We start from the raw sequence: 26,110 nt of genomic DNA on the forward strand, positions 1-26,110 counted from the left end.
GCTAAGGGAGGTATAGAAAAACAATTTTCCTCATGTGAGAATAGTAATAAGCAGCCCCAGTAATCACCTAAAGGTAGAAGAGGAAAATAGCTACAGTAGAAATAGCACCAAATATGTTGGAAATAATTATCATTCTGGGAAGCCACCTGAGGACCACGTTGGGGAGCCTGAGCATGAGAAAAGGCAAGTTGAATGAAAGCAGTCGGGTGCACAGCCCTCACCTCAAATTTCTCTTTGGATATCTGCAGTCTTGATCAGGGTATCACTGGTTTTTGAAGGAGATACATGTGATCAGGATAACAGTCCTGCGGGTGTTGTCAGTCTCAAAGTGGGATGGATACTATAATCCCCACTTCAATGGTGGTTGCCACTGGGGAACTGGAGGAGGTGAATACAGACTCTAAAATGTCACTTGACACATTTCCTGGTTGTCAGGTGAGAGATCTTAGGCAAACCATTTAATTACTCTGGGCTTCAGAGTAGTCATTTGTAAAACAGGGGTGATAACAGCTATTTTGCAGGTTTATTCTAAGGTAGGAGTTCATAATCTGGCAAATTTGGCGGGCTCATAAATTTGGAGGTGGTCTGTGAACTTAAATGGGAAAAAATTGCATCTTTAGTTTCATTAACCTCCAAATGAAATTTAGAATTTCCTGAAATTATGAATGAAAGTAACAAACCACACTAGTTAGCAGAACCTGTCACCTTGTTGCCAATAGAAATCACAGGTACTTTCATATCACATTAGACTTGTAGAAATCTCAAAATAATCTTTATGTTCATCACTACTTTGGGATTACAGTAATAATTAGATAATACTGTAAGATCTTATTTTATACATTTTTTAAAAACATGGCCATATCATATTTAGTTTTAACTTTTTGATAACTGTGCTGATAAAATTCATATCCTTATAATATTATACATTTCATTTATGCACTAAAAAATATTTGAGAAGATGTCCATAGGCTTCACTAGACTGCCAAAGTGCTCCATGGAACAAACGGTTGTCACCGACCTCTGTTGGATAAATGGTAGCTTTATTATTAAGGTGATGATGATGATGATGATGATGATGATGATGATGATGATGGTGATTCCTATTGCTATTATTATGATTATTAAGCTCACTAGAATTTATTTGCCCTGGACATCTGCACTGCAGTCCTGGTACTCTCACATACTAGCTGTATGTTCTTGGCAGGCCATTTAATCTCAGTGAGTTTCATATCCTCTTCGACAAAGGAAAGACCTCTCTAATAGGGCTTTTCTGAAGATTACATGAATTTATTACACGCATTCTAAGATATACTATATATCAAACTTTCAATTCTCTTGAGACTTATTACTGTTATTGTCACCAACAACAGTGTCCAATAAGTAGAATAGCCGTATAAATTATCACTCACGCCAGGATGCCTTTGCGATGAAAGATCAGTAATGATGGCAGGACAATGGGTGGAAACTGGACTATCTCAGGTAGATCAGAAGCCAGTAAGCTATTTCAATACTACTTTTCTGATGTTTTTGTGTCTCCAATTCGGCACTATAAAATCCAGTAGATAAACGCTGATTTCCCCCATTGTAATAATCACATTTTTCTCCTATTTTAACATTTTTTGGAAATGAGAAGGCATCTTGCTATTGACACATTCCATAAGATACTTCCCAAATACCAAGCAAACAACAAATCGTGCCATATATTAATTAGTTATCATTGCTTGTCCACATGCAAACTTCATCATACATCACCAGAAAGGGCTCTGGTAATTCATTTTACACCGTAGCTAAGTTATTTGCATTGCTATCAACACGGATCACTAAATTTTAAATATGCATCCCTAATTATGGCTTAAAATTCTTCATAAAGTTTTGATGTATGTGAAAGATTGATTTTTCACATGAGGCAAAACAAAGGCAGTAGAAATCACCAAATTTTCAGATTAGATCCTAGAATGTTCAAGGTTAGCAAAGACTGGTGTAACCAAACATGCATCTGGAGGCCTCCAAGCAGGTCCTGAACAATTTGTGAAAAGCTTCCTTAGACTTTCAGGAAAAGCTGTATGGCTTTTAAAAATATTAAGTTGGAAGTAAAATGGAAAACAAAGTAGCCAGATTGGAAATACAGAGAAAAGCCTGTATTCAATATACTTCATAATCAGGTGGTCAACTCTAAAGGCACATTTTTAGCAGACCCTCGTCAAAATGATGAGCAAAACTTACACAAAGTGGCCTCTCACCCTGATTTGGAGACCTCACTGCTGATGACCAAAAGGTATTTAATCCAATGCCATCTTTAGACTTGGACAGACTTTGACTATAACTACAAAAGTGTAAGTTTTTGTATGCTACCGTCAGTGTAAAAATGCACACTTAATGTAGTTTTATTTTTCCTTTAAAGTTTTATAAATCCTAACTGCACCCCCTATGACTGATAAGCCTTAAATCAAAGAAGTAGAGACTGCATTTCTTGCAACCAATCTCACAGAGTCACTCTTGAGTTCCTTCTCCCCTCCCTCAGTCTCCACCATGATTTCCTAGTTTAAATTTGAAAATATAATATTTGGAATTCTGTTGTTCTAGTTGAAGAGGTGTAAATGATTGTGTTTTTTTAAAAATGAAAGGAAATTTCCTTCATTATGATTCACGCATGTACTGCTTGAGCCATGTTTAAGAAAAGAGGCATAGTTTTTCGGGTGGGGAGTTTGGTGAGTTCTTTATAGATTTTGGATACTAGCCCTTTATTCGATATGTCATTTACAAATATCTTTTCCCATTCCATCAGTTGCCTTTTAGTTTTGTTGATTGTTTCCTTTGCAGTGCAGAAGCTTTTTATCTTGATGAAGTTCCAATAGTTCATTTTTGCTTTTAATTCCCTTGCCTTTGGAGATGTGTCGAGGGAGAAATTGCTGCAGCTGAGGTCATAGAGGTTTTTTCCTGCTTTCTCCTCTAGGGTTTTTGATGGTTTCCTGTCTCACATTCAGGTCCTTCATCCATTTTGAGTTTATTTTTGTGAATGGTGTAAGAAAGTAGTCTAGTTTCATCCTTCTGCATGTTGCTGTCCAGTTCTCCCAGTACCATTTGCTAAAGACACTGTCTTTTTTTCTATTGGATATTCTTTCCTGCTTTGTCAAAGATTAGATGGCCATACATTTGTGGGTCCAATTCTGGAGTCTGTAGATGCTGGAGAGGATGTGGAGAAACGGGAACCCTCTTGCACTGTTGGTGGGAATGCAAACTGGTGCAACCGCTTTGGAAAACAGTGTGGAGGTTCCTCAAAATATTAAAAACAGATCTACTCTATGACTCAGCAATAGTATTGCTAGGAATTTATCCAAGAGATACAGGAGTGCTGATGCATAGGGGCACTTGTACCCCAATGTTTATAGCAGCACTTTCAACAATAGCCAAATTATGGAAAGAGCCTAAATGTCCATCAACTGACAAATGGATAAAGAAGATGTGGTTTATATATACAATGGAATACTACTTGGCAATGAGAAAGAATGAAATCTGGCCATTTGTAGCAACGTGGATGGAACTGGAGAGTATTATGCTAAGTGAAATAAGTCAGGCAGAGAAAGACAGATACCATATGTTTTCACTCATATGTGGATCCTGAGAAACTTAACAGAAGACCATGGGGAAGGGGAAGGGGGGAAAAAAGTTAGAGAGGGAAGGAGGCAAACCATAAGAGACTCTTAAGTACTGAGAAGAAACTGAGGGTTGATGGGGGGGTAGGGGAGAGGGGAAAGTGGGTGATTGGCATTGAGGACGTCACTTGTTGGGATGAGCACCGGGTGTCATATGGAAACCAATTTGACAATAAATTAGACTTAATATAAATTTTTTTTAATTAAAAAAAAAAGAAAAGAGGCATAGTCTAGACTGTTGTAGCTGCTGGTAGCCATCCCCTTGACATCCCTTGGGTTTCTCTGTCAGTAATAATTTACTCACATGCATCTCACTACCCTACATCAGTGGTAAAGATCTGCTAAAAGAAGGTGGTATTTTACTCATAAATATAGAAAGCATTTTTCATTTAATCAGAATAGTCATGAGAGAAGTGTACTTCATCCCACTTGAAAATTTAAATATGAAAGTCCACAATTACTGGCTCTTATGAAGACAATGTTAATTTATTACTCCACACATGTCACTTCCATATAATGCAATAATTAGCTGGGAAATTATATCTGCATTCTCAATATTTTTGTACAGTAGGAGTGTCAGTATAATTAGGCATTAACTACAGTGTCAGAGAACTGAAGAAAGAAGCTTTGTGTACAAGTGAATATTTTTTCCATCTTTATTTGCTCCATTCTTGACTTGGTGATTCAGAAAAAGTCATTTAAATAGAGACTATCAATGGAAGCCATCACCACAGTATGCCCTATTAAGGAAATTGCCTAAAAGACGAAAAGATAATAATCACATGGGTGGTCAAAGCCTTTCTGGCAGGCTCTTGTTGAAGCCAACAGGCTTAGTGCCTTAGGATCCAACTCTTTGTTACACTCTTGAATCTGTCTTTCATTTCTATTCTCCTTTCCATTTCTGTTGTACTAGACTCTGGCAGGCTGAACTCACCACAAGGGGCAGCTCTTGATCATAGCCACCTTACAATGAAGAAGAGCAAACACCAATCCATTTTGGCAGGTACAGTTTTCCAACCCACTCAGTAAACAGTTTGCCGATTAAAGTACCAACAAACTGGGCTCTCAGTTATGAAGAAAAGAACATGCTAAAAGGTTATTTTTTCTCCTAATCAAGGAAAGAATAAGTTAGAGTCTACTTTCTTAAAAACAAAACAAACAAACAAACAAAAACCTGGAACAAATGTTGAATCATTTGTTCTTTGAGTTTAGTTTGCAGATAATATTTAAATGTCTCTTTTGCAATTCACAATTCATCTCTTGCCCCCAACTCACCTATCTCTCCTCAGTGCGCTCACACTGAAACTACTAAGGCAGATAGGATTAAGGGACACCACCTTTTGGAGAACTCACAGATACTTTCTTATATAATTACTCCTGCAGTATCCTCAGTACCCTAAGTTGCATCCTTAAATTAAGACACTGCTAAGTGGACGTGGCCTGGAATATCCTTATTGTCAAATAATGTTAAAAAATACTGACATTAGTGAAAGCCTGTCCTTGGAAATCTTTAAAACTAGCACTAGCAGGGACCCACCCTAGTGTCTTTGGTGTATCAGGCACAGTACCTGGAAGTACAAAGCTGAAATTGATATGTGGAGGGTCCTAATATATTTTTCTAGGTGTCTAAGCTATACACATGTAGAGAATATATAAACAGATAAATATATACGCTATTTCCATCTCTCAAGGATTAGAATTTTTCTCTCATTTTTCTTTTCTTTTAAGATTAGAGGCACTGGGAAATGTCCTGAGGTGGTATCCTGGGGTGCCTCTGATCTGAAGACACTCTTCCAAATAGTGGAATGATCTTAACATTATTAGCTTGAGAAGGTGTTTCATATCACTGAAAGTTCTCTTTGGATGGTTTTTGATTGTATCTATTGTCCAGCTAAAACTTTACTTAGAAAATGCCCCAAGCTAAGAGAATATTACAGCAAAGATTAAAAAGTTTTTTAATCATTGTAGCAAGATGTAGAGAGTTAACTTCAGGAACAAATAAATATATTTATTTTTATACTCTCCAGAGCAAGTACCAATTAAAACATTGAGAATTACTGGTGTAGCTGATGTCTGCATGATTATATAGTATTATTTAGCCTTATCCCCTAAAATGTTGTAGAATATGATTCTGTGCTATATGTATTTTAAGCATTTTGAAGTGCCTTCTCCATTCATCCATTCATATGTTACTTAACCACCATGCCTGATTTTATTGGTGTGTATGTACTTCAGTCTATGAGAAGTGGATACACACACACACACACACACACACACACACACACATATCCTACATATATATATATATATATATATATATATATATATATATATATCTCCTATATTTAAGATGGATGGCAGAGAAGTACATGGTCATAGAAGTTATTATGGCTGAAATCTTGAGATAGAAAAGCTAGGTTCAAGTTCACATTCTATACCTCATGGTTGTGCTGTGCAACTTGGGGAGCAACATTCCTTACTTCTCCGGGCTTCTTCATTTTCATGTATGAAATAAGGAAAACAGTACATTGAATGGCAACTACCAGAGTTATTACTATTCTCAAAGTCTGTGAAAGAGTACTCTTATTTATAAATGATCACACTGGTGCAAGAGATTATTACAATATCTTATAAATAGTAACAACTTGCTACATATTTATTTGGGAAATGGGATCTTTTAAAATTCTTGATGGTTTCTTTTCTCTCTGTGTCTATCCAAAAAAAGTCTCTACTACTGGATTTTCAGATCTATTAAAAGGAACAAATTACTTTCCCTTACATGGAAAAAAATGGACAATTTTCATAAAGAACTTTTCCCTCCATCTACTATTACATTCTCCTCCCTTTGACCTTTCCTAATTCAAATGACAAAACAGCTTGATTGCTTCCCATTTGGCTCTGCAGGGTATAATAAAGTATTTTCCAGAGCTTTGGAGGGGGAAAAACCATCCAGTTATGCCAGTGAGGGGGAAAGGATGCATGCCATACATTCTCCCAGCCCTCAGTTAATGCCAGGAGACTTTTCTGAAACATATTTACAAGTATTTATTATAGCACTGCCTGTGATTTCATGGGGTGGTGCATCTCATTGGATGAGTTTTATTAAATGAAACTATAGAAATCAATAAAAGCAAATTATACTCCTGTTTTAACTAGTAATGGAAATTCTGTCTAATCTCAAAATAACTCATGCTATGAAACCATTTTAAACCTTTGTTGAAAGACCTTGTTAAGCTGTTAAAATCTGAACTGTTGTATATATATGTTTTGCTGTGTGGCATATAAAAGGCCTTTAGAAATTGATTCTGAGAACTCTCCTTTAAGAGAACTCTGCAACCAAACCAAAACTCTGAAACTGCTGGTTGCTAGGGGTAACCTCAGGTTATAGAATGAATAATTGCCAATGCAGGACAAGCACTTGATAAGAGTATGCAAGAATAAGGTTTTCTGAAAGAAAAAAAAAAAAAAGGAATAAAAGCCCTAATCTTTTGGTTAGGAAAAAATAATTATTCCAAGATCAACTCTATCAGGGGACAAGTGGCACATTTAAGATACTACCGGACTTGGGTTACTACTTATAGGATGGCCTATTAGAATGAGTTCCATAGAGAAGGATAAAGGACTATAGAAAGTACTCAGGTTGTAGTCACAATGGTGTCCCATGATTCTGCTTCTCAATTCCCTGTTTGATCTTCAGTCCTGAAAGTAACATAGTTTTAGTCCTACTGATTGTGGCTTCTGGACACTATTTCTCGGAGAACAAAGTGAACTCACCACCCAGTAGCTGCTTTCTAGCATTGACCTTGATGCCAGTTTTATTCTGCCCATTCGTTCCTCAAGCCATCTTTGACAGACCATTCTTTAATGGCTATACATTTATTACTCTAGCAGAAGTACACAAAAACCATAGCAGCCAGAAGTAGGGCACAAACTTCCAGAGGGGCTACTGATTATCAAAGGATATGATGTTCTGGGCATCTCCTGGGAAGAACCTCTCTCCTAGACAATAAATCATGTTTAAAAATGAAATACTGTAGGCAAATCTGTGGATAAAACTAGGATGTGGTTATAAAACGTGAATGACAACTGTTAGGGATTAGGAAGAAAGTTGCTAGGTGTATTGGGGTGTTCATTTCTTGAAAAGACCCTTCTATATGTATAGACTTTTTTTTTAAATATGCCCCTTAAAATGTATTTTTGAACACTATTGTATTTAGTTATCTTAATAAAGGGTTCTGTTCTTGTAGTGGGAAAGTATGCTTACCCCTTCCTCTAGCCAGGTTCCCTTGCCTGTTGTATGGTTCCTTGGCTGGCTATCACTAAGACAATAGACTGACCTGGTGATGATGTGTTTTGTTAGCAAAATACCTAAGGGGAAACAATTGTCACCTCTTGAGAGCTGAGCTTACAAACAGTCCTACTAAAGCCCACCAAGACACAACTAAATGTTAGATACAAGATACCCTAAATGCTAGAATTTCACTATGTACTACAAGCCTCTTCCGCCAAAAGGTAAGACTGTGAGACTGGAAAAGGCTTCAGAAGAAAGTTTCCTAAACTTGTTCCGAATAAGGGTATAAAACAGGAGTCAACAAAAGTAACCAGCACGCCAAATCTGACCTGCTGCTTATTGGTGGTTTTTTTTTTTTTTTTAATTTTTTTTTCAACGTTTTTTATTTTATTTTTGGGACAGAGAGAAACAGAGCATAAACGGGGGAGGGGCAGAGAGAGAGGGAGATACAGCATCGGAAACAGGCTCCAAGCTCCGAGCCATCAGCCCAGAGCCTGACGCGGGGCTCGAACTCACGGACCGCGAGATCGTGACCTGGCTGAAGTCGGACGCTTAACCGACTGCGCCACCCAGGCGCCCCTGGTGGTGTTTTTTAAATAAAGTTTTATTGAAAGGCAGCCATGCTCATTGTCTAGTATTGTCTGTCACTGCTTTTGCACTACAATATCAGAGTTAAGTAGAGAGACGGTAGGGCTTGAAAGCCTAAAATACTTACTACTTGGACCTTTAAGAACAAGTTGGCCAGTCTTTGTTTAGAAGACGAAGAGAAGAAGACAGCCCCGGGCAAATTAACATAGTGCTGGTGATTCAAAAGTGGTTTGCTGATTCTGTACCTTAGTACATCTGCAGCACATGTAATGTGATAATTTAGTTCAAAGGCTCTGACCCATAGGTCACTTGGGAGCCTAAGGCATGATACTTCAGTTCAGATTTGTGTGTCCTGATGTGCCAACCTGATTTCCTTAGAAAGTTCATGCACCAAATATGCTATGGGTCCTTCCGGGTCAGATCATGACCCAGTTGGCAATAGGGAGGCACTGAGGCAGAAACTATTTGTACCTCATTGGCAACCTCTAGTAAGCTGGCAAAGTAGTCTGGATGCAAACTGAAGTCCTTCACAGTTTCAGGAATGCAGAATAAATGAGATAAGATGCCAGCCATGAGAAGTCACAAGAGACCTCAGTGTTTTGGCATAATGTTCTCAGAACAACCTTAAAAGTGTAGTTGCCTTATTTGGGTTACCAATGGTAGTGAATAAGTCAGAATACTATTCTTTACATGTATAGAGCTACAACCAATACTCAAGCCAAACTTCACTGTGATCCGAAACCATAAGGTGTTATATGGTAAATATTGCCCCACAACTGTAGGCAAAGTCCTGCCGCCCAAAGAATATGGGGAGAGTCAGTCCTAGTTGGCACAGCCAGTCTTTTTACTTTAAACTATTCCTTTTCTTTCCTTTCCTTTAATAAAAACCAGCTAAGAAGGATCCTTTCTAAAGAAATAAAGGAAAGAGGTGAGTCAAAGCCTACTCATGTTCATTCACAAGGTGACATAATGAGATTCCCTAATATCAAAGGGAATATTTTGATATTTCTGCCTAGGCTGACATACATCTATATATAAATACTACACATAGTATTCAGAGGATTCTGAAGCCCCATAGTCATAATGGAATCTACACAGGAGAGAGCAAACAAATATAAAAGACAGCCCTTTCACTTTACTAAAAAAAATTGATTCATAAATTCTAGTAAGACCCCAAAGAGCTCCCAGGTGTGCTGTAGAAATTATGTGAATGTTGGAACTATGAGGGGCTCCACACCAACGACACACTGAGATAAATGAAATTTAAACCAGTTTTGTGGTGTGCTTGACTGACTAATGCAAACACATAGGCACTGGAAGGCACTGGAAGAAAAACACAGGATGCATAAAAGCCCAGCAGTAACGATTGAGACAATAACCTGTGATTAGTACGTCTATACTGCATGGAACATTAACGATGTAAGGAAGGCCGCACTGGAGACACGGTCCAGACACAATTATGCTGAATGGGTATATAAAGTCTATTATTTTTATAACCAGAGCTGCAGATGAGCACAAAACTGTTCCCACTCTGGCAGTGTCACCCAAGCTATATTCACATTATATAGAGGTGATAGGGTTGGTGAAATAAAATTGCCTAAGTAAACCCATTTGCACAGCTACCATAAAGAAGTCTCACAAGCATTTCTACCATATCCCTTTACTTTAGAATGAAACATGAATCTAATTAGGGTTGAGAAGTTGGCAAGAACTCCACGACTACAAGAAGCTAGGATTTTTGTATTTTTACATAGGAGGAAATTTTGTTCCTTGGCATCGGCAACACAAGAAATTCTGACAAAATACCATACACATTCATTCCAAATTTTTCTGCTTTAGAGTTGGCGAGAGTCAGGGTAAAATGCTGTATTTATAATGATCATACATCCCCTCCCTCACTTAATAAAGCCTACTTAAAATATAGCCCTAATTAATGACTACCAGAACACAGCGGTGTTCATAATCCCTATAATTCAATTGCCAGTAGTTTGTGCAATAAATCAGGAAAAGGTTAAAATATTTTTTATGCCAGAATGGAACATATCAATCTATTTTATTTGATTACCTTGTGTAATGAGGCTTTTTCAAGGCTAGATTACCTTACTCATTATAATTATGACATATTTTTGCTTAAAATGGAAAAGATTAAAAAATGCCAGAAATCTAGTTGAATCTATTCTAGGATTTTTTTTTTCCTCTTTTGTACGTTTCAGGACATGAGAAATGACATTATGCTCTCCTTCCAAGAGTAGAGAAGAAAGTAACATGGTTCCCACGAAAAGCAGATTAAGCAAACGGCATCGGGACAACACTCATTTTATTCACTGATTTGAAGGTTAAATAAAATCATCTATAATATTTTCTAATTCCAAAGTTGATCGGAAAGGGAAGCTTCCTAAGGTAATGGGAATGCTCTATATCCATCTGGGTGATGGTTACACAGGGGTATACATTTGCTAAATATATTGTGTTATGTACTTAATATCTGTGCATTTTATTACTGAATGCTAATTTTACCTCAGTAAAACACTGTTAGCATGAAAAACATGTTAGTTTCAAAAATCAATTACATAAAACACAAGCAATATGCATATAAATAATTCTCATGTTCCTTTACTAATGTGAAGAAAGAAAGTGGAAGAAACTTTAGATCTGGAAGAGAACATTTTACAACTTATCAAAATATGTGAAGTAGCATTTTTTTAATAAGAGAAAAATATGTAGATGTCCTTTATAGGACTTTCTGCTACGAATTGTTATGGGCATGCTGGATGAACCCTCAGGATTATTTCTATTCTAGATGACTCCAAAATATAGTAAAAAACTCATTTCCTGGTTGAAGTACTTTATTTAGTTACCTCCTCCAAAATGCTTATAGACCTTTTTGAGCCAAAGTTTTTCTTGAAAAGAGTGTTTTAGACATTGTAATAGAGTTGCACATGAATTTCAAAATCTATACACGAACCACAAATAGCCTCACATATTTCACAACAATTTAGTAAGGTTAGCAATTATTACAATTTAGCTAATATTTCATAAGAAAATAAACTATGAAGTAAAGGTAACTATTAATCTGATTAAAATTTTGAAAATTAGTTTGGCAATAAGTTTCACCATATAATTTTAAATCACTTTAATTTTATATTTTCTATGAGTCTATGATAAAAGTACATTGTAAACCAAGATGTATTTCCTAAGAAAAGGATAGTTAATATTAATTTTACTTTCATTGTACAAAAGTTTAGCTACATGTGTCCATTAAAATAGCCTTTATAGGGGCGCCTGGGTGGCTCAGTCAGTTAAGTGTCTGACTTCGTCTTAGGTCATGATCTCATGGTTCATGGGTTTGAGCCCCATGTAGGGCTCAGTGCTGACAGCTCAGAGCCTGGAGCCTGCCTTGGATTCTGTCTCCCTTTCTCTCTCTCTTCCCCTCCCCTGCTTGTGCTCTGTCTCTCTCTCTCTCTCTCTCAAAAATAAATAAACATTTAAAAAAATAGCCTTTATAGAACTTTCACTGTTAAAAAGATTATATGAAGAGGAAGAAGGAATTCTTCTAACAAAAAGAAGGAAAAATAATTTTCTGCATTCTATTTTTATTTCATTTTTACATAGCCAACTTTACTATCAAATAAATACCTAAAAAGAGTGCATAGAACAAAGGACAGAACCTGTAAATTTATAGTATTATAATAATGTCTTCTTGAAGAATACTTAATTGTTTCCAAGCAAAATTAATAAAATTATCTTTTAGGTCATAAAAAGCCATACATAAATTGTTGTATGGAAATAATAATATAAAATCTTTTATATTTTTTATCATATAGATTAAGGGTCAGCAAACTTTTTCTGTAAAGGGTTAGAAATTTAATATTTTAGGTTTTACAGGCCATGTATAGTCTCTGTCACGTAGTCGGCTAATGGGGTAAAAAACAGTCTTAGCCTGAGGTCTGTACATAAACAGGTGGCAGGCTGGATTTGGCCTGCAGCCACAGATTTTTGGTCCCTTACTGATAACGATCACTAATAACCATAACTACACCATAAAAGGAAAATTATTTTAAAAGTTCAAATCTTTTATTTTGCAATTACCAAAATAGGTCCTCCCCAAATAAACGTTCCGTTCCTCTTTGATATCACCTACACTGGAGCCAAAGACATACCTTGGGTCTTAGTCATCACCAATACAAAGGAGAGTAGGGTTCTAATTTTCCTCTTCCTGATTACTCACTCAAACCCACATATTCCTCAAGGAGCCTTCCTCATGACCAACAAGTCATAGCCATTTCTCCCTTTTCTTAACTCCTTTCCATCCATCCAAGTGCTAAGCCTTTATAGCACTCAGCACCCTGTCAGGGATAGAATTCTTTGTAAAAGCAAGATACTTTTAGTACATAAATTAGAACCTTATTATATATTGTTTGTTATACTAAATTTTTTATGTGTGAGTTTAAAATTAATATTTAAGTGGAATGCAAGGTCCTTATGGCCGAAGACTCTGACTTCTTTTGTTTTTTACCTCCCTTTCTTGCATTTTTCTCTCCCTCCCTCCTTCCTTCCTTCCTTCCTTCCTTCCTTCCTTCCTTCCTTCCTTCCTTCCTTCCTTCCTTCCTTCTTTCCTGTAGATTAGAAATTATTCCACATTCTTAGAAATGTCTAGGTCAGGTGTTATATTTATTTCAAGGATAGAAAGATTATGTTCAATCAGGGGTTGAAGAGTTAGTCAGAAAATGCTCTTTTTTTAATTAAATTTTTTTTTTTACCATTTGTTTATTTTTGAAAGAGAGAGAGAGACAGAGTGCAAGTGGGGTAGGGGCAGAGACAGAGGGAGACACAGAATCTGAAGTTGGCTTAGGCTCTCAGCTGTCAGCACAGAGCCCAGTGCGGGGCTAGAACCCATAAACTGTGAGATCATGGCCCGAGACGAAGTTGGACGCTCAACTGACTGAGCCACGCAGGCGCTCCATTTAATTTTTTAAATTTATTTTTGTTTTTTGAGAGCGAGAGAGCGTGCACACATGTGTGAGCACAAATGGGGGAGGGGCAGAGAGAGAGGGAGGGAGAGAATGCCAAGCAGGCTCCATGTGGGGTAGGGCTCGATCTCAGGGTCATGAGATCATGCCCTGAGCAAAATCAAGAGTCGAAGCTTAACTGACTGAGCCACCCAGGCGCCCCTAGTCAGAGAATGTGCTGTGGGAAAGAGGGCCTTTGAGTTCATCCTTGTAAAACATGTAAGAGATGGAAAGAAGAGAATTCAAGGCAGAAAAACTGTATGATTACTGATATGAAGAAAGGCCAGTGTGGGATGTGTAAGGAACCACTCCTTCTTGTCAGACTAGAGGACACTGGAGAAGACTGGTGGGAAACCATGGCATGGAGAACCACAAAGAACAAAAAGCTAAACAAGTTAGGCTAGAATCTTTTTTTTTTTTTTTAATTTTTTTTTATGTTTATTTATTTATTTTTTTAAATTTTTTTTTCAACGTTTATTTATTTTTGGGACAGAGAGAGACAGAGCATGAACGGGGGAGGGGCAGAGAGAGAGGGAGACACAGAATCGGAAACAGGCTCCAGGCTCTGAGCCATCAGCCCAGAGCCTGACGCGGGGCTCGAACTCACGGACGGCGAGATCGTGACCTGGCTGAAGTCGGACGCTTAACCGACTGCGCCACCCAGGCGCCCCTGTTTATTTATTTTTGAGAGAGAAATAGACAGACTCGACCAGGGGAGGAGCAGAGAGAGGGAGACACAGAATCCGAAGCAGGCTCCAGGCTGTGAACTGTCAGCACAGAGCCCAATGCGGGGCTCAAACCCACGAACTGTGAGATCATGACCTGAGCCGAAGTCAATGCTTAACCAACTAAGACTCAAGAGCCCCAATTTGGGCTAGATTCTATTAGTGCTGGGGAACAACTGAAGGTTTGGAGACAGAGGGTTTGTCTGAATCGAGCCGGGCTTCTGGAAGATTATCTTGGTTTGGTGGGTATCATGGAAAGCCTGAACTAGAGAAAAGGCAGGGGGCATAGAAATGAGAGATTCATCAAAAGTGACAAAATGTAGGATGAATGGGGCTTTACTGTTTATTAGATATGGACTACAAGGAAGAGGAAGGAAGGAAAGGTGTCAGTGACATTTTGATACTTGGCAGTGGGGAGGATGACACTATCATTAACAGAAACAATAACGAAGGAGGAACAAGTGTGACAGGGATGATGGTTATACTTCCTTCAGGCTAGAGTGTCTGTTGTAGGGTAAATTTTCAATAATAGAAGTTTACTGATCTCCAACTGTGCTGCTGAAGGTAACACTGCCTTTGTTTTCTCACAGACAACAACACTAGATCTTAGAAGGGCATGCCTAATTGTACATTTTAATTGTAAATAATACTTTGTTCTCAATAGAGCAAAGCATAATTATGATACGAGAGTCTCTCTACATTGTGAGGGTTGAGAAGGGAAGATAAACTTCAATAAGTTGAGTTGAGGAAACTGAGTCTCCGAGAGGCTAAAGGACTCATTATTCAGGTCTCATGTTCAGTTAGTGGCAGAACAAAGACTAGAAGCAGTTCTCCTGAAGGCCAGTAGTGGATTGAGTTTCTTATTGGAGGGGAGAAGGCAAGAACAAGGCCTTGGAAAGCTGAGCTGTGGTGACCATTCTATGCTCATACTTCCAGTGTTTTGGTGGGTTTAATGTGGGAGGAAGAAGGCTATGTTCCCTTGTCTGCCAGTTGTGATTTATAGGATATAGCATTCTCTTTAATAGAAAATAGAAACTTTTGTCAAGTAATTGTTTACTGATATCCCTGTTCTTTTACTTGTTTTCTTTCATTATTTCTACTTCACAAGAATTAAAACAACACAGTTATATAACTTACTATATCCACCTAGTACTAGCTTTCTCTTAGACAGAACCATGTTAAGTGGAGGATAAAGATCTTTTCAGACTTCAGTTAAGCAAACATAAACTCTCTGCTTTTCCACATCCATTTCCAGAACTGTCCTATAAAACCTCTCCACTCTCCGTCTGACTGCCAGCTAGATATATATTGATGCTCAAGGCAATATTGAGAGCCATGTTGCTGAAGAGTCTCTGAGCCTGGATCCTTGAATGACTATGTGGAGAGGAACCCTCCTGTAGATTGGATGTTAAATGAGCAAGAAATAAATCTTCATTATGTTAAGGCACTGAAATTATAGGGCTTATTTATTTCAGCAGCTATCATAACCTTAGTTAGAACAGAGGATCTCTCTGTTATAGCTGGAGTGAATCGGACATTGTTTGACTATTTTCTGGTATTAAAAAATGCCATAGAAAAGTTTAAAGACAATATCATTTGTCCTCTCTGATTTGTGACTTCCTTATTACATTTATTTAAAGTTAAACTCAGCCACCCCAGAAATGATAATGCTGTTGGCAATGCCTCATTCAATATGTTAATCATGAGAATATAGAATAAGTCCTTTGAAATTGGCTATATCATATAAACATGCAGAATGTTTTTTAAAGGTGAGATAAAGAGATATCTATAAATAAAACACCTATGTCTCCCTTTCTAGAATTTCTTTTCATCCCTGAAAATGCAAAGCAGACCAGCCACCAATATATAGACTTTTGTAGAGAGGCAACATGGATACTGTCAAGATAAACCAGTTCTGTTAATGTGATTTCATGTCCTCTGGAAAAAAATGTGTGTGTGTGTGTGTGTGTGTGTGTGTGTGTGTGTGTATATATATATATATATACATATATATATACATATATATATGTATATATATATATATATATTGCTAACCTCCTAAAAGCTTAGAATCAAGTCATTTCTGATTTTATCCATGTATTTTAGTAGGCTACAGTGAAACTCAAAACCTTACAGAGAAATAAACCTTATTTCAGATTGAAGGAATTTCAGCGGTTGAGGAAAGTTCAAGCCAGATCCACTGCAGTTTAAATCCAATTTTTTTTTCTTTGAGTAGAATATTTTATCAAGAATAAATGTGCTTCAAACCAGTTCTTAGGTATTATGTTGCTTATAGAGTCCAAGGTGTATAGAAGGTGTATAGAAGCTAAAAGCACCTCCTTAAAAATAATTCAGTTACTCTTGTCGCCTCAAGGTAATCATTGTTGCACTGTATGCTAACTAATTTGGATGTAAATTAAAAAAATGATATTGAAAAACAAAGATAAAGTGCGAACTTGTAAACATGATGTATACGTCCTTCTTGTTCAGGCCCCTGTTTACCTCTCTACTGTGTGCTCTGACCACTGCAGCTTCCATTCCGTGCACCGACCACTCTGAGTCCCTTCCCCTTCCTCAGTGTGCGTGTGGTGCTGTCTTTACCTCCAGCCTTCACACATACGGTTCCCACTGCCAAGTACCCACCTCCCCCCTACCAACTCCTTTTCCTTAGCTTACTTCTATTCAGTCCTGAAGTCTCTGGTTAGATGTCATTTCTGCCCTGTAGCCTATCCTGAATGCTCTCCGTGGGCAGGTTAGGTGAGCTTCCTGTCTCTGCCATCAGTACTTTATCAGAACACTCCACACATGATTGTATGACTGAAGTTCAGTGGTTGGTGTCCTTTATACTGCAGTCTCGGTAAGTTTCGGGTGGCTTGTTTAATGACATGAAATCTAGCGCCTAATCTAATGCATGAAGCATAGTAGGCGGGACGCTATATTAAATGAATGTTGCTGAATCTAGAATAGCTCTCATCTGGAGTTCTAGTCAACCACAACACATAGAAGATGATGCTACTGACCCACCAACCAAAGGACACTTATCTGGAATAATCTGATTCTCCAGGATCACTCGAGGCCAAAAGAACTGAAGTGGTAAAAGCGTTAAGCATAAAGCATGGTTTTCCTTTGTACAGTAAATAACTATCTTCAGTGGCCAAATTCATGCCCCTTAGCTCATTATTCTTAAGCTCTAACTGAAGTAGGGTTATAGAGACTGACTCTGTAAATGATCCCAAAGGGTATAAACAAAATTCAAAAAACAAACCTTTCTCTGATTTTGATCATTTAAGCTTGCAAATCTGTTCCTCGTAATCCGGAAATGCAGGAAAAACAACCCAGCAGCAGCAGACCAGACCCTGCTCCTCTGCCCATCACTGTTCAGCAGCTCACCCACTGATTTGGAAATTCCTCTTTGAACTAACATTTGATTTGCTCCAGAGTATCTCTGAGCTTGTACACTTTGCCCTCTCTCAACGGTTGTTCTTGACATTAATCTCCCTGTCCCCCATCTTCACCGCGGTCTTGTATTTCTAATCATCATCTTCCACTATCACCTTCTTGCCTCAAGCTTCACTTTTGCCTTATTAAAGTCAGTGTCAAACCAAGCTGTCTTCCACATAGCCTGGTCTGAGGTGCTGCCAGTCCCACTGCCATTATCGATGCTCCTGGCTGGCTCTAGGCCCCCGCGTTTGGTTCTAAATCCAGGAGGATTTAGGGCATACAAGTATGGGAGAGGGCTCAGTGGTGAGAGGAAATGCTTACCTATTACTGTTTCTCTGGCACACAAGAAATAGCTGAACCAGAGAGGCTTTAAGAAAATGGCAGCGTGGCAGGTGGAATTCCTCTACGGTCACAGACTGATGTAGAAACAGAGAAGCCCTCAGGTCTACAACATAGCACCCTCGGTTCACCAGTGCATTCTCTGCCGTAGGACTGGATGAAGGCTTTTGCCAGGGGTGTTTGCTGGGGTCAGCCTACCACAAAGAATTGTTGAGAGTCTTCCGGACAATAGAGGGAATTTTTCAACCAAAAGCGCGGATGCTTCCGGTTTATTTACACTAATGTTAAACTCGCAAATGCCCAGCAACCCGTGGCTACTTCCTTACCTTGTGTAACTGATAATACTGGAAGGCACCGATTCCACCTTGTTCCTCTGCAGTCCAGAGCACCAAACGCAGAGTCCTCTTTGGTCGCAACCCTGGGAAAAATAATAAAATAAAACAAGTGATCCTTCAGGTGATTTAAAATTTTTTCAAAATGGCAAGGCCCCTCATCTGCATTCTGGAGACAGGAGGAACTCAGAGGTACGCATATTTATCTCTTGTTGATGTGGCTGCCTGATTCAGAGTGTGGCTGACACAGCAAAGAAGCGCCCTCAGGGCTGATCTCCAGGGCAGGCTAATGGAGAAAGGGGTTGTACAAGTGCTGCCTGCAGGCCAGAAGTGAGAGCCTCTAATCATATCCTGAATGGACAACCTGCCCAGCAGGACCCAGTGGAAGGCCAAGGTCAGTGGAATGTTAGATTGCATAGAGAAGATGCAGTCAGCAGGACTCTAGGCAGATCAGGGAGTCTTCCAATGACTAACTGAAACCCAATCATTTGGCTCTGCTTCAAGATCAGGTGTGAAGGGGGTTGCTCCTTAGTCTAAATCCACAAGCTGTCCGTGCTATTCTCAGTGACATGATGGCTGCAGAGCAGATACCGTGTTAATGGTTACCCACGGTCATTTTCCTTTACTATTTGGAAATACAAGGTCATTCGCTTCAGGTCAATGAAAATGAATTGCATGCAGATGACATTTTATTTACCTTATTGCTTCACAAACAGCTCGGTGACAATTTCATCGACTTGGGAAATACAAATTTCTGTCTTGGAGTTATTAAAGATCTGGCACATCTAGGACCATTTTTCAGTGACAGTGTCTGCTCAGTAAAAGTTAACTACAAGGATATCTGTTTTCCAAACTTAAAAAAATGGGAACACAATATGCTAAAAGTCTCATTTTGTGACCAAGAATTAAAACCTGTTCCGATTTGGACCTTCTAATATCATTTGAGAGAAATAACCGTGACAGAACAACAAGAAGCTGGGCTTGACTCTTATTAAGAGGATCTATGCACCTGCCTCACCACAGGGGAGTCACAGGGAAGGACTTGGAGGGGCACTGAGACGGGCACGCTACAAATCTCCAGTGTAACCACAAAAGTGCTGCCACCCAGGCATGTGGCCTTCAAGGGAACAGCCTGGCCAGCTGCAGCCAGGATGATAAATGCTCCTGGGGAAGGGAGCCAGGACCCGCCTCCTCCTGGCCCCAACAAGTATTCTCCTTTCATAAGCCTAGTGCTAAGGAGTGAATGGGTGCTACATTTTCCACTAAGTTGAATATTGTTGTGAAGCCACTTTACACTTGAGCATTTTAACATAATTAAAAGAATACAGGTTTAGCATGTAGGCTGACCTGAGTTCCCATTAAAGCCTGGGCGAGCAGTGTCTATATTCAATTGCTCAGAAAATGCCACTGCTGCGTTCTTCTAAGTCCATCGAGAGCCCAGCTTCTCACCTCTGCTAGCATGGCGGTCAGAGCCCCACCCTCTTCTGCCCAAGCTACTCCTCCTGCAGCCAGATGGCCCCTGTAAAACTGAAACTGGGTCATGTCATTTCTCTGCTCAAAACCTCCAACAGTCAGAATATAAGCTTCTGGAAGACAAGGTTAAGCTTGCTGATTCACTGTGATGCCCTCCGTGCCCAACCTGCTTGGCACACCTTGGGTACCCAATAAATCGGTAAGGAATGGATAAATGAATCCAAACCCTGGGGTGTCACTTAGAATAAAATTCAAAGCCTTCCACCACTTTCTCAGCCTCATCTCCTAAAACTCTCCAGCTAGCTCACTCTCAGGCAAGCTGTTACAGTTGAAAACGGCAGGCAGAGCTGGTGAACCCTGCTATCATTAGGCACTAGCTGTGTGCAACCACTGGGAAATCGATCTACCTGAACTTCAGCAACCTTATCTGAAAAGTGGAGAGAATACTATATGCCTATCCCATAACTCTTTCATGGGATGGTTGTGAGGATGAAATGAAATGTGATAATGTATGGAAGACAATTCTGTGCTTGGCATGTGGCAGACATTTAATAAATGAACTATGAAACTTCATAATGTGTATCTAGGCACAGAATGCACACTTGTACCCTTAGAGAGAAGGGGCATCTAAATACTCAGACAGCAAGTTCTTTCAAAGGCATTCAGGTGCCTGCTGACAAGGAATCCTGAAGTGCCCACTGCCTGTTCCAGAGTTAAATTAGCCTCTCACATCCAAAGCACAAACGTCAACCATTGTGGGAAGAAGTCTAACTGGTATATCTAAAGATCACCACCTTTGGTTTTGCTAAAAGAAATGTGCTTGATGTCACTTTAAATCAAATGACACTTTGCTTGCAACACAGAAAAAATAGGAGAGGATAAAGTACTACAAGTAAAAATTCTGAACATTTGTTAATCCATAAAAAGGAAAAAAAATATTTTCTTTTCACATTATCTCTGCACCTACCAGCAAAACAGTACCAAATTACTAAAATGATGGAATTCTCTAAATAAGGATAAAAGGACAGTTAGCACAGGTTAGAAAAAATCATTTTTCTGAATGCTAAGTGCTTTTTTCTGAATATCCCTATAGACTTGGTGTTCCACCTGAAAGTCATTATTGTACGGTATTAGTCTCCTTCCCATTTCAAATCGGCCAGATGGCCAATGATATTATATTAAGATAATAAAGAAGTAATCAGTTGAAATGAGGAATGCTAGGGTCTCCAAACAACAGGAGCATAGCTGTTGATGTAAAGCTGGCTCTAAAAAGACACACGGAGCTTCATTCAAGCCCCTGAGAAAGCAGCTCAGTTCCTGTCAGCACGGAACACGAGGGCCTGCCCTGTGTTCAAAGCGAAGGGCCAGACAGAAGAGGTTAGGAAAGCAGTGGTAAGCACATGGCCTGACTGAGCTCCAAAGTCTCTACTCTGATATTCTGGCTGTCTCTAAACCTAAGACAAATGCGTGACTTCATTCAATGATTGGACTCTGCTCCTAGTGTGGGGTTTGGACCCCCAAGCCACCCAAGTCCGCAGACGGGGAATGCGGGGCCTGGAAAGAGGCTGGCCATGAATCTGAGTAAGTATCGTTTGAGTCCCTGCCCTGCTACTTCCGTCTCCGTGACTTCAGACTAGTTACCTGATCTCTCTGGGCCTCAGTTTCTTCATCTGTACAGTAAGGAAAATGGTCATTGCCTCATAGGATTGTTAAGAAAATTAAATGAGATGAGGAAAATATGTATCAAGCATGGTCCCTGGCACATAGTAGGTTTTCAAGAATTGTTAGTTAGCTTCTTTCTATATGATTGCCCACAACTTCTTAGTCTGGGCCAGTAATCACCAGGGAGATCTTGTGGGAAAGCCAGGAAAGAGGCACAGTCCTCATTCCTCATCCTTAGGAACCAGAGAATATCTCTGTTTATTCAGAGTGTGTACTCAGCCAGTGGAAAAACCTCATCTAACTTGTAGAAAAATGCATAACCTCTTTCAGTGTGGAATGCTTCCTCAACACAACATAGAGCATATCCAAATCTAAGTAAAGACAGGAATGGGTTCCTCACTTCTTAGAAGTAAGGGTCAACCGGAATTCTTAGTTTCTGAATAAAGTCAAAGAACCGGAAAAATATGAAAACTGAATAAAGCTGATATAAGAATATCTGTTTATCATTTTTCTTTTTCTTTTTTTAAATTAATTTTTATTTTTTTTAAATTTAAATTTAAGTTAATTAACATACAGTGTAGTCTTGGCTTCAGGAGTAGAACCCAGTGTTTCATCTCTTACATAAGACACTCAGTGCTCATCCAACAAGTGCCCTCCTTAATGCCCGTCACCCATTTAACCCATCCCCCTCACCCACCTCCCTTCCAGCAGCCCTCAGTTTGTTCTCTGAATTTAAGAGTCTCTTATGGTTTGCCTCCCTTTCTGTTTTTTATCTTACTTTTCCTTCCTTGTGCATCTCAAATCCAAACTAGATTTAAAAGCTAAGAAAGAATTCTAAGTCTATAAAATAACCACAACAACAATAATAAAGCAAGATCACCCATAGCAAGACAACATAGTGATATGAACTGGTATGTAGGGGTATGATTTTGTAGAGATGGGGTAAACAAATAGCTCAATATCATCCTGACTCACAACCCTGGCCCTGGCACAGCACTGGCCCCAGGCAAGCACGGGAAAGAAAGTCTTACAAATGGAGGTGAGTGGTAGGACTCTGGTCTCAGCGGTCTAGGAGTCAGGTGTCATTGAGGTTTTGTCAGAAGACAGGCTACTCATTCCCCTTTGGATGTACAGAAACTTCTCAGAGATTTCTCACCCTCCTGGAATTTCTGTTAAGAACTCCAGATAGCATAGCACACATTTTACAGCATATGGTTTCCCTCTTAAAAAAACATAAAGTGCTGATATTGTGTCAGAATGTTGTCTTGTTTATGAAATATGATATACATGCATTTTCACTTTAATTTTTACTGAGGAAAATAATAATGCAAATGGGAAAATAGTACCTAGGAGAAAAGGTAAAAACCATCTGGTGGACTTTGTTTTTCATTCTTATCAAACCTGAAGATGAGAAGGCTGAGAGGTGACTTTCATTAAACTGATCAGTTGAAAGGTCAGTTGACTGTCCTACACTTGCGCCAAGTGGGGCAAAGCAAAATCAACTCACATTAATCCAACCTTGTAGATAGCTTTCCCATATCAGGAGTTCTAAAGAATGCTACTTGTTAACAATATGTGTCAACTCAAATTCACTTACTGCTCAGTTTCAATCCCTCCGAAACTATGGGTGAGTACTGTTCTCCCTTCTTTGACCTAACTTTGCAGAGAAAACACAACTTTCTCTTAGAGTAAATGCTGTATACCTATCTTCCATATAAATGCACTAGTTCATAAATAGACTTGTTGCCCAGCTCTCTTTTATCAATAGTTCAGTAGAGTGCTTACATTTAGAGATTTCTACCCCTGCAATAAACTTAATTAACATAATATCTGAGTTATAAGATAAATGACACATTAGCATCTAAATTGAATGAGAAGAGGCTGTAAGCATAGTGGTTAAACAGATGGATTTCGTGGTCAAGACCTATTTCCACCTTATGCAAGTTACATAATTTGTCATATGGTATATAAGCACATTATCATTGTTTTGTTTTTTTAATAGGGTCATTGTTGAACACTGATTATTTTAGTGAAATAAACTATAACTACTTCTCTTTATAGGCAGGAACACAAAATCACTTTGAAGATCTTTTGTTCTTGGAAAAATCATTTGGTGTCTTAGTTATGTAGATATGAAGCAATTAGGCACTTTTGGGGGGTCTTGGGGCAGGGCAATAACCTGTTTTTTTTTAAGTTTTTTTTGTTTTAATGTTTATTTATTTTTGAGAGAGAGAGAGAGAGAGAGAGAGCGCTAGTAGGCTGAAGCAGAGTCCAGGCTCCAAGCTGTCAGCACAGAGCCCAGTGTGGGGCTGGAACCCACAAACCGTGAGATCATGACCTGAGCTAAAGTCAGAGGCTTAACCAACTAAGCCACTCAGGCACCCCCTAACCTGATTTTTATATTCCATCTTGTATATTCCATCTACCTCTGAGTCATCTAGAGGAAATGGGCACTGGGCAGGAGGCAACTCAGTGTGTAAAAGGAGCCTAGGGCCTTCTGGGAGGAAAGCCCCAGTGTCCTCACCCACCTCCTTGGATTGGGGGTTGGGGACGAGAGACCTGTTGGGTCAGGGTGACAATGACTAAGGTCCTGGGACACAGAAAGTCCTGGAAACAACTGAAATGAAGTGACCCTGATGGAGAAGTCTGGGCTGGTGACTCAACACAGTCACCCAGGGCTCTAGGGGAAGGGCTGATTCCAGCCTAGCGTGTGGCCAACTCCGGATCCTCCAGATCCAGCCACCCTGGCACAGAGGTTATGGTTTAGGGAGTAATAGATGAAGATGAGAATGTAAACAAAGAGTTGCAATCTTGTTGCCCAAAATGAGCACCGCTGTGACTCAGGGGTATAAACAATGCCACACACAGCAGTCACAGGTGGCTCCGGCTGCAGGTTTTGGAGGGGAGACTGGCCTATTCGGCCCAAGTAAAGTCCTGGGATTAACGGGCAATCGGGAGGTGGCGGGAGGGACCTCAAAAGGAGATAATAGACTTCCTGCTAATAAGGACTGTGGAGGCTTGAATGATTAACTGCAAAGGCGATTAAAGAGATGTGATCATATTTATAACCTGTGTTTGTGGAACGGGTCATAACAGTTATAATTTCCATAATTCAAAAGGAACAGTCCTACCTCATTATAATGATTAGGATTCTATTAGCCAGGAAAATCACAATTAATCATTGCTGAAGCAAAAGCACAGTGACTACCAGTGCGTGAAGGCCATTTCTGGCCCTAACCCAGTTTCTCACCCTCATCTCCTGCTTCTGCCTCTCCTCCTAAGCTCCAGCCACATCACATTTCCTATCCGTCCCTGAACATGCCATGCTGGCTCAGATATTTGGTTCTTTGTATCTCTTCTTCCTATCTAGAATGCCACTGCACTTTTTCCATCTGGCAAACTCCTATTCACTCAACAAAGCCCATCTCTAATTTTACTTTCTTTGGGAAAGCTCCCCTAACTCTAGGGCAAAGTTGGCTACTCCTTTCTCAATGTTCCTCTAGAACTTCATCCGAACCTCTCTTTTCACTTTCAACCACACTTAAAGGACATTAATTTTCTGAGACTGACACATTTCTGTTTTTCATAATCCTGGTCCAGATTTAACAAGTGCTGAATAAATGCTTATTGGCTGACTGAATGAATGAATGAATGCCTACTTACATTTATATAAATATAAATAAAAGCTACTGCCTTTTCATTTAATCTAAAGCATATTAGTGCCTCCTGGTTCACAGAAAGTTGGTAAGATATGCTCTTTTTGTGAAACCAAAGCCCAAATAACACAGGTAAAACCATCCCAGTTGTCCAGATAATCAGATGTGCTTCAACTTCAACATGAGCCTCAGTTGCAATTGCATTTACTTATTTTTGCAGCACAGGTGGGTCTAGTCAAAATTTAGTACAACAGCTTTTGTCAAAGAAGTCATTAAATCAATGTATTATGGTCAACAGAAATCTTTCCAGCAGCTAACTGTATTAAATTATAGGTATTTGCATTGTGAACTCCGACAGTTCTCTTTAATTTTTTACTAGATATTTGTTCTGATTATAAAGACAATATATATCCTTTTAAAAACTGAACTAAGAAAAACAATGAACAAGTGGAAACAAATAACCTCTAAGCACATTGCTATATTTCCTTATAAATTTTGTATGCAAGTATGTGTACATGCAAACAGTGATATTTTATGTATAGTTTTATACTACTTTTTCCACTCAAAATCATGGCATATATGGCCTTTATCTTCTATAATTAATAATCAAAGAAATGATTCTTAATTGTTTTAGCTATTCCCTTATTATTGGATGCTTAAGATATTTATCCTTAGGGCAAGTTATTAAAAGTAGAAATACCGAATCTAAATAATATAAACATTTTTAAGGAGCTTGAGACATGTCACTAATGTCCTAAAGAAATGTTACCAATTTATATTCCCACCAGCAGTGTGTAGGAATATTTGCTTCTACTTGGTGTGGAACTTTTAATCCTATCTCCTTTGTTTTGATACATTCTATTCATTTTCAGCCCTAATAATCACACAAACACACACTGAAACTGTAGTGTTTTTTTTAACTTTATCGAGACAAATGTTAA

General features: G+C 39.0%; 1 protein-coding gene across 5 annotated transcripts in view; it reads right to left on the bottom strand.

The window, feature by feature from the left end:
- Window positions 1-26,110, bottom strand: part of CPQ (carboxypeptidase Q) — a 517,628-nt gene that overhangs the window by 148,238 nt on the left and 343,280 nt on the right. For all 5 annotated transcript variants that reach the window (XM_086695254.1, XM_086695255.1, XM_086695252.1 and 2 more), the window contains exon 6: window positions 18,373-18,464. In XM_086695254.1, coding sequence (XP_086551380.1) covers window positions 18,373-18,464 — 92 coding nt within the window. The remainder of the gene's footprint in view (window positions 1-18,372; window positions 18,465-26,110) is intronic.

The sequence above is a fragment of the Puma concolor genome, chromosome F2 (assembly GCF_028749965.1).
Source record: "Puma concolor isolate L17-30 chromosome F2, mPumCon1.1.hap2, whole genome shotgun sequence".
NCBI classification, from domain to species: domain Eukaryota; kingdom Metazoa; phylum Chordata; class Mammalia; order Carnivora; family Felidae; genus Puma; species Puma concolor.